The sequence below is a fragment of the Lagenorhynchus albirostris genome, chromosome 19 (genome assembly GCF_949774975.1).
Source record: "Lagenorhynchus albirostris chromosome 19, mLagAlb1.1, whole genome shotgun sequence".
Classification (NCBI taxonomy): Eukaryota; Metazoa; Chordata; class Mammalia; order Artiodactyla; family Delphinidae; genus Lagenorhynchus; species Lagenorhynchus albirostris.
The window spans coordinates 30,311,675-30,328,213 of record NC_083113.1 but is presented as its reverse complement, the minus strand read 5'-3'; the positions used below and the strand labels follow the sequence as shown (position 1 = coordinate 30,328,213).

General features: G+C 41.2%; 1 protein-coding gene across 3 annotated transcripts in view; it reads right to left on the bottom strand.

Moving 5' to 3' along the window:
• Positions 1 to 16,539, bottom strand: part of FTO (FTO alpha-ketoglutarate dependent dioxygenase) — a 373,271-nt gene that overhangs the window by 195,863 nt on the left and 160,869 nt on the right. For all 3 annotated transcript variants that reach the window (XM_060130666.1, XM_060130667.1, XM_060130665.1), the window contains exon 7: positions 9,952 to 10,071. In XM_060130666.1, coding sequence (XP_059986649.1) covers positions 9,952 to 10,071 — 120 coding nt within the window. The remainder of the gene's footprint in view (positions 1 to 9,951; positions 10,072 to 16,539) is intronic.

Genomic DNA, 16,539 nt, shown 5'->3' with positions numbered 1-16,539 from the left:
CAGTGGTGTGTACTTGTTAATCCCAAACTCCTAATTTTCTTTAACAAGTTAGGGGTCGATTACCTACTAAATATCAGGCACTGTCCTAAGAGCTGGGGAAACAATAGTGAATAAAACAAAGTTCCTGCCCTCGTGAGGATTCTATAAGTAGAGGCAGACCGTAAACACATACGTGGTGTCACGGCAGGCAGGGGAGAGCAGTAGGAGGGAAAGCAGAACAGAGACACTCTTGCTCTGCAACCAGAGAGGGCTTGGTCAGAGAAAACCCTCTCCAAGGAGGGACTGCAGCAGAGAGTTGGGAAGGAAGTGACAGAGTGAGTAAGGAGAGGGAAGAATGTGCCAGACGAGGCAACAGCAAATGCAAAGGCCCTGCAAAGGCAGGAGGAAACCGGACATGTTCTAAAGACAGTAAAGAAGGCTAGAAGGAGGAGGGGGAGGGGGGAAAAGACTTTGGTGGGGAGAGGAGGGAGTGGGTGGACAGATCCTAGAGGGCACTAGGCCCCTCACAAGGAAGTTGGATTTCTGAACGGGATGGTGAGTTTGGGCCAGGGCAGTGAAATAACCTGACATACTTGAAAGGAACACTCTTAACAGGGGTGAACATATAAGTGGTAGAAATAGGGAGGTTATTTACACCAAGGTAGTAGCAGAGAGGGTGGTAAAGAGTAATTAGATCACGAATCTATTTTGAAAATAGAGCTAACTGGATTCACTGATAAATCAAGACAACTCCAAGGTTTCTGGCTGTGCAATACTGTGCAATACTGGGAGAAAGGCTAGGGGGAGTTATGGGAATCAAGAGTTTGGTTTTGGATTTGTTACGTTTGAGATACTTATTACTAGATGGCTGAAGAAGGCACACCTTTCCCAACTACGGTTCAGGTGGTCCAAGATATGAGACCCCAGTACCAAGAAAATACTAATTTATTACAAGGACTGGCATATCCCACTACTTTCGTCCGTTAAAAAATTCACTGGTAACTGCAAGAAAAGTTTATGACGTTAAATAAAATACAAGCCTTCTTAATCCCTCAACATCTGTTAAAGAAGATCTGATGCATAATTCCGGGCAATTTCATAAGTGCTCATTTAAATTAATAACATTTAAGTTAGTGGACATATATTATCAAGCTACCACCTGTTCCAGGTCTTTATAACCAGAGCAGATTTGTCTTAAACACTGAAAATTAATTTTGAATATGGCCATAAGACTCCAGATTTTTATGTGAAGGCTAATTTTGTCAATCAATCAAAACCAAGTTGGAGATTATCTGAGATTTTTATACACATCAAGGAAAAATTTACAAATGAGATTGTCACAGATGGTTCCAGATGGGCTGAGACTGTGTAAGGAAATACCAAAAAGTTGATCATAATTTACATGTTAGGGAAAAGACGGTGTTAAGAATATCATCTACAAATGATCACAGAGATTCTTTTAGGAGGACCGAAAAGGCAACATATCAGTTTCCTTTGGTTTTAAAAAAAGGTCATTTTTTGCAGATGTCAACAAGAAGAGAGCAGGACGATGGTTATGTTACCCTTAATGCACAAAAGTGTCGACTTACTGTGTTCCCAGAGCTCCCTGGGATTTCGGCACTTGGAGCACATTTGTCCATAGAGACATTTTTGCAAAATATGGAAAGATTCCCAGCCCTGCCTCCCAAAGTATTTAGCCCCCCGTAAAGGAGAAACATTACCAGAGTAGCCCTGAGCTCCAGACACTGTGAGTCCCTTTAGCTCCAAGACTGACCCTAGTTCTAGAGGAAGGGAAACGGGAAACAGGGAGGGATGCTGGCACTAAGGAGACTCAGTCAAATAGCCTCTAAGTAAGGGGTCCAAAATTGACACCTGTTTACACTTCCTTCTAAAATCACTCCTGGTGATGACTTGCACGTGTATAGTATTTTTATATTTTACGAACTCTCTCATTTGATCATCAAAACACTTTTCTTCAGAAGGGAATAGTTTTAGGGACCATTCAATAACCATCTTGGGAAATAAGATCCTAAGACCTTGATTAATATTCCCAACAGTTGGTACATAGCCTTTGGAAATCCTGCTTCCCTTGCAAAACCGTAGGCCTGTCGGGTTTTTTGTTTGTTTGTTTGTTTGTTTTTTTAAATCATTTCATTCCTTTAGACTGACCTTCTTCTAGAATATGTCAAAGATATTTATAAAAAGATAAATGACAGACTAGAGCTGAATTTACTGTCCCACTCCCTGCCCCCCAAAAAACCAGAGGAAATACAGTATACATTTGTTTCATGCTCTATCTTTTCTAGGAAAAATGGAAATTCCTACCACCCCAATCTGGTCTGAAGGTTTCTGAATTCACATCTGAAATGCCACGATGGTCTGCTAGTCAAAGCAATGCAAGACAAATTCCAGCAGCCAAGGCTCCAATAGCTCCCCAGGGAAAACGAGTGGGCTCTTCACACCTTCACATCAACCTGAATTCCAGTGTGGTTAAAATGATATATAACAAGAGAATTTGTCTACTTAAAACATATATCGAACATACGTGAAATGGGTGTGTGTGTGTGTGTGTCTGTGTGTTTATTAACAAATGCTAACAAAATTCAGCTAAAGCCTATGAAACCAGGCTCAAATAGAAACCTTAGCCGTTTATTCCATTCTTCTCTCCACAAACTAATAAGAGTTAAGAGAGATGGCAAGGCTTTCACTTGGAATCTCCCGGCTCCTGTTGCTTTGTCTCACCATCTTCAGCATTTTTAGCCTTGTTCTCATTGTGAGCAGAGCAGAGGCACTGGAACAATCCTCTTAACATTCCTGGAATGTAACAGGCACATCCTAGTACTTGGTACCAATAAAGCTCAGCTCTCACACAGCTCATGGAAGGGTTAAAAACAGAAAGTCCTACCCACTGGTGTGCTCTGATGTTCCTGGAGATATTGTCACTGGATGTATCCTCAGTAGAATTCTATTCAACACCTCTGTCTTTAAGTACAAAGCTGTAGGCTGTAGTAGCTTTAAGAAACATAAGTATCCCTTTTTTCTGCTGCACAGTATCTGTGTGTGAAATTCTCTAAAGGGGTTTAAGTATTTACCCTGAACACTATCAGACGGTTTCTGAAATTTTCCTTATCCAGTTGCAAAAACACTTCAAAGGGAATCATAAACACAGTCCTTTGTGCTTTCCATGCACATTCTGTTTCTGAGGCTTAAGCCTGAATTCTCTTGGAATTGTAAATTTCTTCCCAAAAAGACAGGATTCACAACACTTTTTTTTTTCTTAATTCATTATTAAGTCTGCAGCAACAAAGGAAAAAACTGGAAAAATCTGAGAGAAATCCGGACGGGCAATCAAAGGCATCAAAACCTGTTCAAAATGCATTGCTAAGTTATATGTACAATTTCCCCCCAGATATTTTACTCTTAATAGAATAATGCAGAGGTGTGGAATTGGAGTAGGGGTGGAGAGGGAGGCATATGGAAAGAACCAACCTTCAGTGAACACGTTTAAGGTAAGAAAAAATGTGAGCCAAGGGTTTTAAGCCACTATAGCCGAAAAGTGACTTTTTTCTTTTCTCCAAATTTCCAAAGCTAAACAAACATAGAAGGTCCCAGAGCTCAGAGTCTGCATACATAATTTGAATTGTTGGGTGCTTGTGACTGTTTACCTGCCTCCAATCCGTGCTTCTCCTGAGCCACTCAGCACTGGACCAGTCAAAAAAGGGAAAAGGGAGTTTAAATTTTCATTTAAAACCACTTGCCATTTCACACCAGATCCTAAATTACTATAATATACTTTGCTCCTATATCAGAAATGCTAACTCTGAAAAATGGAAGACAGGATTAATATTAGCAAATATAATTTAGTATATACATTAACGTTAAAGGGGAGAGATATATAAATATAATATATATACACACACACACACACACACACACACACACATATATATAAGTTGATGACTCCACCATTAATATGGACAAAAAATTAACATTTCTATTTACATCACTTTCTTCCTCACACCCCCAAAAATCTTTAATCTTGGAAGAAAGTTTAAAATGAACTTAGCTAACTGAACTATAATAAGATGGCAAAAAACAGTATACCTCGCGTATATTTCAGTATGTGAAAAAGCAGCCTTGTTCCTTTATTCAGTTACAAAGAATTTAATCTAAAGCACTGTGATGATAGCTTCATTAATCTCTCCAAAAACAAACAAACTGCTCTTTGGCTCAATCATTCCCCACCTTAGTGTAACCTATACTAAGAAGGGCTCAGCCAGACAGCAACGGACAGGCTCCACGGCCTGAGCTTTCCCAGATGATTTACACAGGCCAGAATGACAAGCTGAAAGGCATGACTCATCTTGAAATTAAACGATTACAACTAACTCCTAAAGGACAACTTTCACATTCTTAAGTATCTTTCTCTCTTAAAACTTTAACAACAAGAAACTGAACAGTATTAAATAAAACACCTACTCATTTTCCACATCTCTCTGCTCTCCCGTGCCAAATTTTAACATAAATGGGTAGAATTAAATGTAGCCGATAGCTTACCTAACATAATTATATGTTGTGTTTTACACTGTTTCAAAACGGATACATTAAAATAATCCAGTCTTGGCTCTGACCCACTAAAGTCAATAAAGGTTATTAAGGCCAACTGCCATGTAAATGCACTGCTATCCCAGCACGAGGACCTGTCAAGGCAGGAAATGCAATTCAAAACATTCAAAACGATCAGGATCTACCCTTGTCTTCTAGAAAAAAAAAAGCAATGAGAAAAGAAGGAGGAAATTTCTCTCCAGTACAAAAATCATCCGTACTTTTGAAAATGTTTACTCTGGAAAGTATTCTAGAATATTCTATAGAATTATACCAAATTGACCTTTATTTTAAGGTCAAAAGGAAATGAATAAATGTCATCAATTTAGAGGACATCACACCTAGCATTCTTTTCTGTATCACTGTGAATTCAATAGTGTTAAAACATTTTTATAGGTAAAATAAATGTCAGTTTTGCAAAGTGCGATACCAGACCCTAAGAGACAAATGGCCTATCCGTTGAATCTCTGGCCACAGCAAGGCTTCCTCACCTCACAGGAGAGTTCGGCTTTTCATATTTTTTTACCCAGAAAGCAAAGCCTGTACAGTTTCCTTTCAAATGGTAACTCTCTCTTATCCTGAACAGTCTCCCCATAATACGCTGATCTTGGATGTGGGGTGGTGGGCTGGTTTTAAAAAAGAATAAAACACAAATACAAATATTTGAATAGTGTTAGTGTCATAACACCTTCCTGAAGAGCAAAATGAGAGGAAAGACTAGGCTAACTTCCTAGGTTGTAAGAAAGGGTTCTGGGGGGCTTCCCTGGTGGCGCAGTGGTTAAGACTCCGCCTGCCAGTGCAGGGGACACGGGTTCGAGCCCTGGTCCGGGAAGATCCCACATGCCACGGAGCAGCTAAGCCTGTTCGCCACAACTACTGAGCCTGTGCTCTAGAGTCCGCAAGCCACAACTACTGAAGCCCGTGTGCCACAACTACTGAAGCCTGCGCACCTAGAGCCCGTGCTCCGCAACAAGAGAAGCCACCGCAATGAGAAGCCCGCGCACCACAATGAAGAGTGGCCCCAGCTCACCGCAACCAGAGAAAGCCTGTGTGCAGCAACGAAGACCCAACGCAGCCAAAAATGGATAAATAAATAAATAAATTTTTTAAAAAAAAGAGAAAGAAAAAAGAAAGGTTCTGGTGCTCTGGGCTTAATGACTCAAAACTTCATGAGGTAATATTCAGGGAAAATGTGATATTTTATCAGAATGTCATTCAAATATAAGGTTTAACATTTACATCACAAGAGCATGCCCAGAGTAAAACTATCCTCGGGGAGGGAAACGGCAAGAATAAACAGTGTGATAAAAAAACGTTGCTTTCTGGAACAGGGGATTGGCAGTGGAGGCTAGGGGAGTTTTAGAGACAGCTGATTAAACTTTTTAAAATATGTGACTGGTTATGACATGTGAAGCAATTACCATTAATGGAAGAAATGTGATTTCAAAGCTCATTTTCCGTTCTTCTTTTATATCCTACCTGAGACTACCCCTTTCCAACCACAAAGGAAAAAAATGAACACAAAGACAGAGAGGAATTACAACACAAGGCTCTTCCCTGGTATGAGGGCTGTCAAAGGTTGCTTTAATCACAAGCAAAAGGTGAAAAGTAATGTACATATTGCCCGAGGTTTTTTGTTGTATTTTCTCGCCAAAGGAGATCAATGCTATGTTGCAGAACAGACAAAATACATTAATTAGAGAAATCTTTCCACAACACACATGTGATTTTTACAATTCAAAACAGCATAACGATAAAGAAGAATCATTTGTCTAAAAGGATCATCATTTTGAGTCGTATATTCCCTGGAAGCAAAGTGAGTACATTCAGAAAGGCCGTTTGGCTTAGTCTACTTCTATAGAATCCAAATGTGCACCAAACACTGCACTTTTTACGTTAAATTGCTGTTGAATTTGTTAACCCACAACTGATTTCCTGTGTTATGGAATCTTGGAGATTACAGCTAACTTGAAGCAACAGGGATAATTCTGGACAGTTAATGGTGCATTTGTCTGCATTTTCCTGAAAGGCTTAGCATCTGGGGGCGTCAAACTGGTAGCTCAACATTGCCCCCTACTGCTCACAACTGAAAAAATATGAGGTGGGCTGGTACAAAGTAGGAATTTAACCAGCCAGTGCCAATTCCACCCAGAACACACAAATACCAGATGGCACTGCACTAACAGCCACAGAAGCGTAGACCTGCCCAATGATTATTCTCTTCTGTCTCTTCCAATAGCAAAAGTAAATTCTTATGAATTTGCTAGAAGTCGTTTAAAAAAAGGCTTGAAGCTGAAATTTAATTTAGAATGCCATTCCTTTTATCTTGGCCCAAACCTTCACTCTGCTGATAACGATCATCCCGAGACTTGCTGAGACACAGAGGCCATTGATTTCACTCAGAACACTTAGTAATGCCACACCAACTGCAAGGAAACTCGCTCTGGAGAATTCCCAAGACTGTTCTTCTTTTTAGTATTTTTACACGAGAGTTATAAAGGGAGACAGTCGATCTAATGTGCCATCACTGCCAAATTTGAAAATATATAAATAACTAAACAGTTTAAGTGAATTCATGATGAACATCGCTGGTAAGCTCACAAAACCAAAGATTTCACTTAAAAAAAAAAAGCCCTTGAACAAAAGCAATACAAAAACATTAAAAAAAAACTCAGTGAGTTTCTTTCTTATTTTGCCAACTCTAATTGTTTAGTTGTTAGAGTTTGCCAGCTCTAATTCAAAGAACTGTCAAATTACAATCCCAAAGTCAAACTGATGCCTTAGTGTCAAGGTTCAGCAAGTAAAGAAGTTCTAACTCAGATGCAAACAAAACCAGAATTACACAGTGAAAAAGAAATTCCCTAAAAGTGAAGCTGCCTTATGTATACATCCCATAAAAATGGAGCATACTCCACACAGGCTAATTTTAGGAACAGAACTAACTGAGGAAATTTCAGCATGAACTTTTCATTACCTCCAAACCCAGTTTTACAATGCTCCATTTTGCACTGATTCAAGTCTTTGGAGAAATCCATTTTTGTGATACTATTAGTACACTAAAAGGATGACAACTTTCCTCCCCCCGACATATATTCATGAAAAGGCATGGTTTAAAGATTTAAGGAAATGTCTGAAAAGCAGAGACTTCTGGACTCTGACCCAGACTTTCAAACTGGGGCCCCTTCAGGGTTGTGACTTGATATTTTCATTATTATAAAATAGGGATTAGCAATAACTACCCATTCTTGCAAATCAGTTCACTGTTTCTAGCACATCTCAAAGTCTGTGCAGTGGTACTCTCTCAAGAGTTCAGCAGGCTTTTATCACTTTTCCACTACATTCCGAACCTGATGATTTGGAGGTAGAACAGTGAGGTGACACATGGCATGACCCCAGAGCCGGTCTTCCTGAGTTCTCATCCCAGCTCCCCAGCTTAGTTGTATGACCTTGAGGAAGTCAGGAAAACCTTTTGTGCTTCCGTCTCCTCATGTGTAAAATGGGGGAAAAAATACCTACTTTATGGGGTTGTCATAAAAGTTAAATAAAATAGTGTCTGGTACTTAATAAGTATCACATAAGTATTTGCTATTATGACTATTATTTTAATTTAGACTTACTCCAAGTGGCCTCAACTTGCCTTCTAGCTACATTTCCTACGACACATCCCCTGAATCCCGTGCTCTGATCACACTGTACTTCCCCACTCCTGATCTTGTTTTTACAGTTCCTGGGGCCTAATGCTTCTCTCTGAATGCCTTATCCGACCCTACTTCTCCTCACCCAAGGTCCCCAAAAGCCACATCTGCTGTTTCACAACTGTCCCAGCTCCAGTGCTCTGAATTTAATACTCCGGCCTCTGGATGGTGATTTTTTTTTTTAATCTCTATTACAGGATTTCATTTTAGCTAATGCAACACCTGGCTATATTCATGCTTCTCTCCTTGTTAAACGGAATGTAGTGGTTAAGAGCACAAGCTACAAAGCCAGGCTGCCTGGGTTTCAATCTCGCTCTGCCACTTACTCCATGACCTTGGGCGAGGCACTTAATTTCTCTAGGGCTTGGTTTTCATGTCTATAAATTAAGGTTCATAACAGTTTCTGCAACTCACAGGACTGTTGTAAGAACTTTAAAAGTTAATATAGGGGGCTTCCCTGGTGGCGCAGTGGTTGAGAGTCCGCCTGCCGATGCAGGGGATGCGGGTTCATGCCCCGGTCCGGGAGGATCCCACATGCTGCGGAGCGGCTGGGCCCGTGAGCCATGGCCGCTGAGCCTGTGCGTCCAGAGCCTGTGCTCCGCAACGGGAGAGGCCACAACAGTGAGAGGCCCCCGTACCGCAAAAAAAAAAAAAAAGAAAAAAAAAGTTAATATAGGGAAAACTCTTAGAATAGTGCCTGGTGCATATAAAAATGCAAATGAAGTTTAGGAGTTGTACTGTTCTCATCGTCGCTTCCCAGTGTATGTCTAACACGGTGCCTTACATGTCGGAAACGCTCAATAAAGGTTCACTGCACGGAACTAAGCTTGTACTGACAAAATCCTTGGCTGTTCCCGCTACCTTCCCAAGAGTAACCTAACTCACTAATTTAGAGATTTCTGTCTTTATTTATTTTTTAATTAACGTATAGTTGATTTACAATGTTGTGTTAGTTTCAGGTGCACAGCGAAGTGATTCAGTTATACATATATATATAAATCTAGGGCCCCCCTGGTGGTGCAGTGGTTAAGAATCCACCTGCCAATGCAGGGGACACGGGTTCGATCCCACATGCAGCGGAGCAACTAAGCCCGTGCGCCACAACTACTGAGCCTGCGCTCTAGAGCCCGTGAGCCACAACTACTGAAGCCCATGTGCCCAGAGCCCGTGCTCTGCAACAAGAGAAGTCACCGCAATGAGACGCCCGCGCACTGCAACGAAGAGTAGCCACTGCTCACCACAACGAGAGCCCGCGTGCAGCAACAAAGACCCAACGCAGCCAGAAATAAATAAAATAAAATAAAAAATAAATCTATTCTTTTTCAGATTCTTTTCCATTATAGATTATTATAAGATATTGAATATAGTTCCCTGTGCTACACAGGTCTTTGTTGTTTATTTTATTTATAGTAGCATGTATCTGTTAATCCCCAACTCCTCATTTATCCAGCCCCGCCTCCCCTTCCCCTTTGGGAACCTGAAGTTTGTTTTCTATGTCTGTAAGTCTATTTCTGTTTTGTAAATAAGTTCATTTGTATCATTTTCTTTTTAGATTCCACATATAAGCGATATCATATGATACTTGTCTTTCTCTTGCCTTTACCCATGCAAATTAGGCAGCCGAGGATTGCCGGAGCACAACATCCCAGGAAACCCGGTCCCAGATACTTACCAGGCCTTCCATCTTCTTCCACAGCTCTTCCAGCTGAGTCATAGGTTGACACCACCAATCGGTGCACCTTTTGTATCGATTGCCTTGAAACCAAAACTGTCTCAGCCACTCAAACTCGACCTGGGGATCATAAAGACAAGACTGTGGTTATAATGCCACCATGATGGACAATCAAGGACAGTAAACTTCGTCACTCAGTTCTCCTCCAGTAACTTCACAGTCATAGGGTGAGAAAAGGTGAGAAAAGCTCAGCCTAACCAGTTCCCAATATAACTTGGAGTCTCCTGAGCCTTTTTGCAAGTCAGGAAGAGAGTAGTCTTAAAGCTTACTGAAGGCTTCCCTGGTGGCTCAGTGGTTGCGAGTCCGCCTGCCTGTGCAGGGTACACAGGTTCGTGCCCCCATCTGGGAAGATCCCACATGCCCCAGAGCGGCTGGGCCCGTGAGCCATGGCCGCTGAGGCTGCACATCCGGAGCCTGTGCTCCGCAACGGGAGAGGCCACAACAGTGAGAGGCCCGCGTACCGCAAAAAAAAAAAAAAAAAAAAAAGCTTACTGAGACAACCCAGGTTGTTGGTTGGTTCATCACTCGGACATGAGGAAACTATAAGTCAATCAACAACAAATCCTGAGATCCTAAAGTTTACAGCAGCCTGCACTGTGTAGGATGGGAAAGATATAATCAAACAAAGTATGTTTTCATTAAATATCTTTCTTAAAGACCTAGTATTAAGAGCAAAACACAGCCACATATTAGAAGATATCAATTTTAAGTTTCTTAGATCTAAAATAAACAAAGAATTTACCCATGGGCCAGGAGGGGCTGGTGGTAACATCAACTCAGATAACTTGAACAATATAAAGCTAATTACGGCGGCATAAAACCTACGGAGCCATTTAAATTGTCACTTTCAGTTCAGTCAGGGCAAATGACAATAGGTAAAAAGAACAGGAAAGACACTACTAATTTATTTTCCTTCCTATGAACCTAGTACGGTAAACTTCAAATATTTGCCTCCTTAGCATCATTCTACTCTAGCCAAACCCCATTATTCATTTGATAATCCATTCCCTTCCCCAGTCTCAGTCCATGTGGTCTGGGTAAAGCTCCAGCTCTTATACCAGGAGTGGAATGTGCAACCCAATCTGAGCCAATCAGCCCACCATACTTCTCCTAGTCACATAACTGGGTTTGGGGGAAACAGGCATATGTTCAATCAGAGTAAGTCTTGAGACTGTCAGAAGATACAGGAAGAGGATTCTTCAAACATTTTGCAGAATGGGAAGAATGGGGGCAACACAGTAGGAAGCAGCTGCAAGATGAACAGTTAAAAACCGGGTCCTGGTGGCATCAACTGACCCTTGATCAAGCTATTCCTGAAGCCCTTTTTGCTTAACTAATTCAGGTTGAGTTTTCTGCTTCCTGCAATTGAAATAATCCCAATATGTGTAGGTGAGAGGCTGAGTAAAGCTTTGAAAGAATAAGAAATTGTTTCCTATTTTCTTTCACTCATCTCCAACTTGAAAATCAAATTTTACAATCAAAGTACAACTTCATTCATCCCAAAGCTCTTTCTACCTCTGTTGTCTCAAGAAATGTAGAGCTTTCACAGCTTAATGTTGAGTAAGGTTGGCTTTGCTAAGGTAATCATGTTCCATATACAGGCACAGAGCTATTATAAGCTTCACCTGTTACCACAAAGAATTTTTTTTGTTTTGTTTATCCATATTGAACTTTCATGAGGCAAACAAAAGCAACTTGTGAAGATTTAACATTGGTGAAAATGGCTCAAATAACTAATCTGAGAACACCAAGTCATATGAAAGGGTTTTAGTTTACATTAACTAAATGTTTGTTTGATACGTAGAACTGATTTCAGTTAAAGCTGTTTAAACAGAAAAAAAAAAGAGGAATGTAGACAATATTCAGACAATAGTTGTTAAACCTTATCTGCAGTATTAAAAGACAGTGGTTAACAGAGGTAAACTTAACTGCTTTGAAAGGAAAATGAATACAAATGTAGTTCAACTTCTCTTTAGATGCAGGTTTAACAACATAATTTGTTACAAGAAAAAAAGAGTTCTTTTTAATAGATTTCACATAAAATTTATTCACACTATAGGAACAACCTGTCAGCAAAGCATCAAGCCCTATGTTTGGGAGAGCTGAAAGGGTTTTTCTATCTTTGGGTTGGTTTTTTCCATTATAACAACAAAACATATAAACCTTGGCAACCATGATATCCCAGGAAACAAAATAATTATCATATGTAATTAGTTCATTCTGCCTTTAAAGGTACAATGGAGTCTGGATTTCAGTAAATGAAAACTCAGAAGCAAGGAGAGGGGCATACCTGGAAACATTGCTGTTGGACAAGAGAGCAAAGAAAGACCCTGTCCATTTTAGCAAATAATGACTTTATCTTCCTCCTTAGATGCCCAACTATCTTTTGAAGCAGACAGTGTCATGGTTAAGAATAAGGTTCTGGAGTCAGTTCAGATCTGGGCTCCACTACTGAATAGTTCTGTCATCTGTAAAATAAGGATAATTACATAATCACCACATAGGTTTGTGGTGAGGATTAAGTGGGTTAATAATGAACAGCCGACCATATGCCAGGCACTTGGTAGATACTAAGAAAACAGACCAAATGAGGCCACAAGGCCCACCACTTACTGTCCTCAAGAATCTCACAATCTTATGAAATCTTCTGAGCAAGAGAAGTTTTAACAATCATGTCAATTCATGCTCACCCCCGTTCCACGGAGGCCAGTCAGAAAAGTTCAACCCTGAAACTTATTCCCAACAGAGTTTTTTTTTCAGGGGTGGAAGTACTGCCCATGAGATACAATCTTTGTGGGCATCAAACCCACTGGCATGTATTTTAATCAACTCCATAACCTGACTTTTTCACTTCGATGTTGTGGGCAAGAAATATTACAGGATATTCATCCAATGCCACCCTCACCAGTGCTAACACTGCCAAGAGAAGCAGTTGCCTCCCTCCTTAAAATTAATTAAGGAAGCAAAAAATATTTCCAGCTGCTTGATTCAGTTTGGGTTACCAAAAAAAAAAGGTGTGCACCCCTCCACCCCAAGCTCTGGGGATGAGGACGGAAAGTTGCAGCCACAGGGTGGACGCTGCATGAAAACCAAGGGGTCAGGATTCAGAACAGAACAGAAGCTTTATTACTTCAAGGCTAAAAAGAATCACAGTCTCACCATATTGACTGACTGATAACGTGCTAGCCATGACAGGAGGAGGGTCTTCTTCCCTTCTCCAGAGTGCAGTCCCTCCCGGGAGGCTCACAGCTTCCGGAACTCTCTTGAGGTGCTCTCGAGGTTCATGATGCTTTTAAAACAAACTCCCAGGTTTCAGACATGCACTTAATGGAAATTCCCTATTATTCAATCTTTGGTGCAGTGACAATACAAAGATACCTAATGCCCACAGGTATCAGAAGGCACAGTGACAGCCTAGGGAACTTGCAGGATCTTGAAGGGCCTTCTGAATCATCAAAGAAAAATGAACACACGTTCACAATAGTGTTAGTTACGTAGCTGTGACCCAGAGAAACATCTCTAGAACCTTCCTATTTCACCTGCACCTGCCTTCTCCATGGAATAGTCAAAAAGAAAAAGGTCAGGGCTTCCCTGGTGGCGCAGTGGTTGAGAGTCTGCCTGCCAATGCAGGGGACACGGGTTCGAGCCCTGGTCTGGGGGGATGCCACATGCCGCGGAGCAACTGGGCCCGTGAGCCACAATTGCTGAGCCTGCGCGTCTGGAGCCTGTGCTCCTCAACAGGAGAGGCCCGCACACCGCGATGAAGAGTGGCCCCCGCTTGCCACAACTAGAGAAAGCCCTCGCACAGAAACAAAGACCCAACACAGCCATAAATAAATAAATTAATTAATTAAAAAAAGAAAAGAAAAAGGTCAATCAAGAAAAGCTTTTCTCCTAGAAATGTCTAGAAAAAGTCTGAAGGGGAAGCACAAACAGAATCCACCCACCTACCTGAACCTTAGTCACTGGACACTTAGGCATTGGGGAGCAAAGTCTGTAAGATTCCAAAACCGTACTTCTGAGTCACCACAGCACTGTATAGTTGGAAATCATTCCCAACACTCTTACAGGTAAGCAGATGACACCTACTTCTGCCAAGTTAGTGTGGGTTCTTGATTTGGTCCCAGGTCAGCTTATGCATTTCCCTCAAGATGCCCATTGGGCATCATGCCCATCATGCCCATGTGGGAACATGCCCATTGGGGTCAGTGCTCACTGTAATCAATGAAATAGGTTTTTTCATGGAGAAAGACATGAGACCAGGAAGAGATGCTAAGGTCCAATCTACAAAGAGCTACCCAATGAAAGCCCTTTCCCAGTAGCTGTAAGGAAGACGCAGGTCTGATCAGAACAAAATGAGAACCAAATGATGACATCAAATAGTAAATTTTCCTAGGGGAAATTTACCAGGTGACAAGACTGAATTCCATATTTTATGATCTTTAAGAAGGAAAACAGACTATTTTATAAACACAGAGGAAGGTTCTGCTTATACCTCACCAAAAATCTTTTTAAGCGTCTTAAATTGGAAAAAAAAAATCTTCTTAAGGTACTCAGTTCCAATCTCCAAAGTCCCCAAATTGTTTAGCTAGAAACTATCTAAGACAAGGAAAACCAACCACTTCTAAACTGACACAGCCCAAAAGACTGCAGACATGAAACCAAGGGCTTCATCCTATAATTAGTCCAGCAAAGGCACATGGCCTTTAAGAAAGAGGAAAGCAAACAGTAAGAACCGTGGAAAGGATTATAGACATTTGTGCTCTCATTCAACAACAGAACCCAGAAGAGCGTGAGCACGCCAACTTGCGTGGCCAAAGGAGAGTATCTGATGATGTGTCCTGACATATGGAACTCATTCTGAAAGTAAGAAGATGACCTTGAAGAATCAAAGACTGGGGGATTAGAGAAGACTGGCACACGTTACTCAGATTCAAGACCTCTCTATTCAAGCCGAGGAGCAGCTCGTAAGATAAGCAAATATCTTTTTAAAGGTATTACATGGCACAGTGGGAACACTGTTCTCCTCTGCTCAAACCCCCTCAGTGGCTCGCTATAACCCTCAGAGTAAAAAGGAAAGCCCTTGTCCTTAGAGGCACCTCCAACGACTGATACAATCTGCGGTTCCCCATCCCCTCACACCACCTCCGTGACCTCATCTCCTGTAACTAACAGCCTCACTCCCACCACTCACAGCGGACCGTCCCTGAACTAGTCCACGAACACCAGGCATTCTCCCACCATCACGGCCCTTGCAGTGGTGTCTCCCTCGGCCTGAAATGCTGTTCCCCAGAAAACCACATGGCTCTCTTCCTCAACCTTGGACAAAGGACATCTTGTCAGCGGGAGTGTTCTCTGCTTCTCTCAATCTCCATTACCTTGCCCTGTTTGGTTTTTCCTGTACCACTTATCAACTTCTAACATACTGTATAACAAACTGATGTAGTGTGTTTATTATTTATTGTCATCTCCCTGCACTAGAATGTCTATTTTATTTACCAACATATCCGAAAGCACCCAGAAAGAGTGCCTCGCGCATGCTCAGCAATTATTTATTGAGACGATTGAGAACATTTTTGTACTCCAATTCTCCACCAATCCTTCTAATTATTTCAAAGAAAAAGTCTTTGATGATAATCTTCAAAGATTCTCTACCACTTGGTAATCTCTTTTTGACTTTCATTTCAATGGGTTTTTTTTTGGGGGGGGGAGTATTATTTACCCACCATAAAATTCGCCCATTTTCAGTGTAGAATTCAATGACTTTTAGAATGTACAGGAAGTTGCGCACTAATCTTCCTTCTTAACGTGAAGAATAGAGACTGTAGGCTCTGAACCTTCTCCGGCCAAAAGCATCTGCTGGAATAGTATAACACTGCTGTTTTCACAGGCTAGAGTTTTCTGGTTACTTTTTCTTTTGGATAGTGATACCAGCTTTCCACTTAAAAGTGGTAATATAAAGCTTCCTTTTTAAAAACTTTAATTTACATAAAAAATGAGTTGATTCTTTTAAAAGTATTGAAGAGATAACAATATATGTAGTCCAAAGACAGAGCAAAAATTGAAAACGTATTAATGAAACTAACAAAGTTTTTGAAACACTGACTCATGGATCCAGACATGCTGGTCCCACAGACTGCAGAATCGCTACTAATTTCCTGAACAAAAGGCAAGGCTCCTAAGCGTCCACCTGCTCCAAGGATCCACCTTCAGTTTCCATCAGTCCTTGCTGGAAGATTATCCTTCATGGGTCTCTTGTTTGTGTTTCTACATGTCTTGCCCTTTGCTTCATGCTCTCATTGCAAGGATGTCTTTATAGTGAACACGCTTGGAAGATAGAGTTTCTCCCTCCAGAATAAAGGGTAGGATTGCTAACGGACTTGGAGGATAAAGATGTGTCTTGATCTGGAGCAAACGACAGACATGCCTACTGCCCATCATGGAAGAGTCGGGTTACCTCAGGTCAGGCTCCTCTTCTAGAACACAACCCCTCCAAGTGCACATGCTATCCAGCCCACTGTGCGTTAC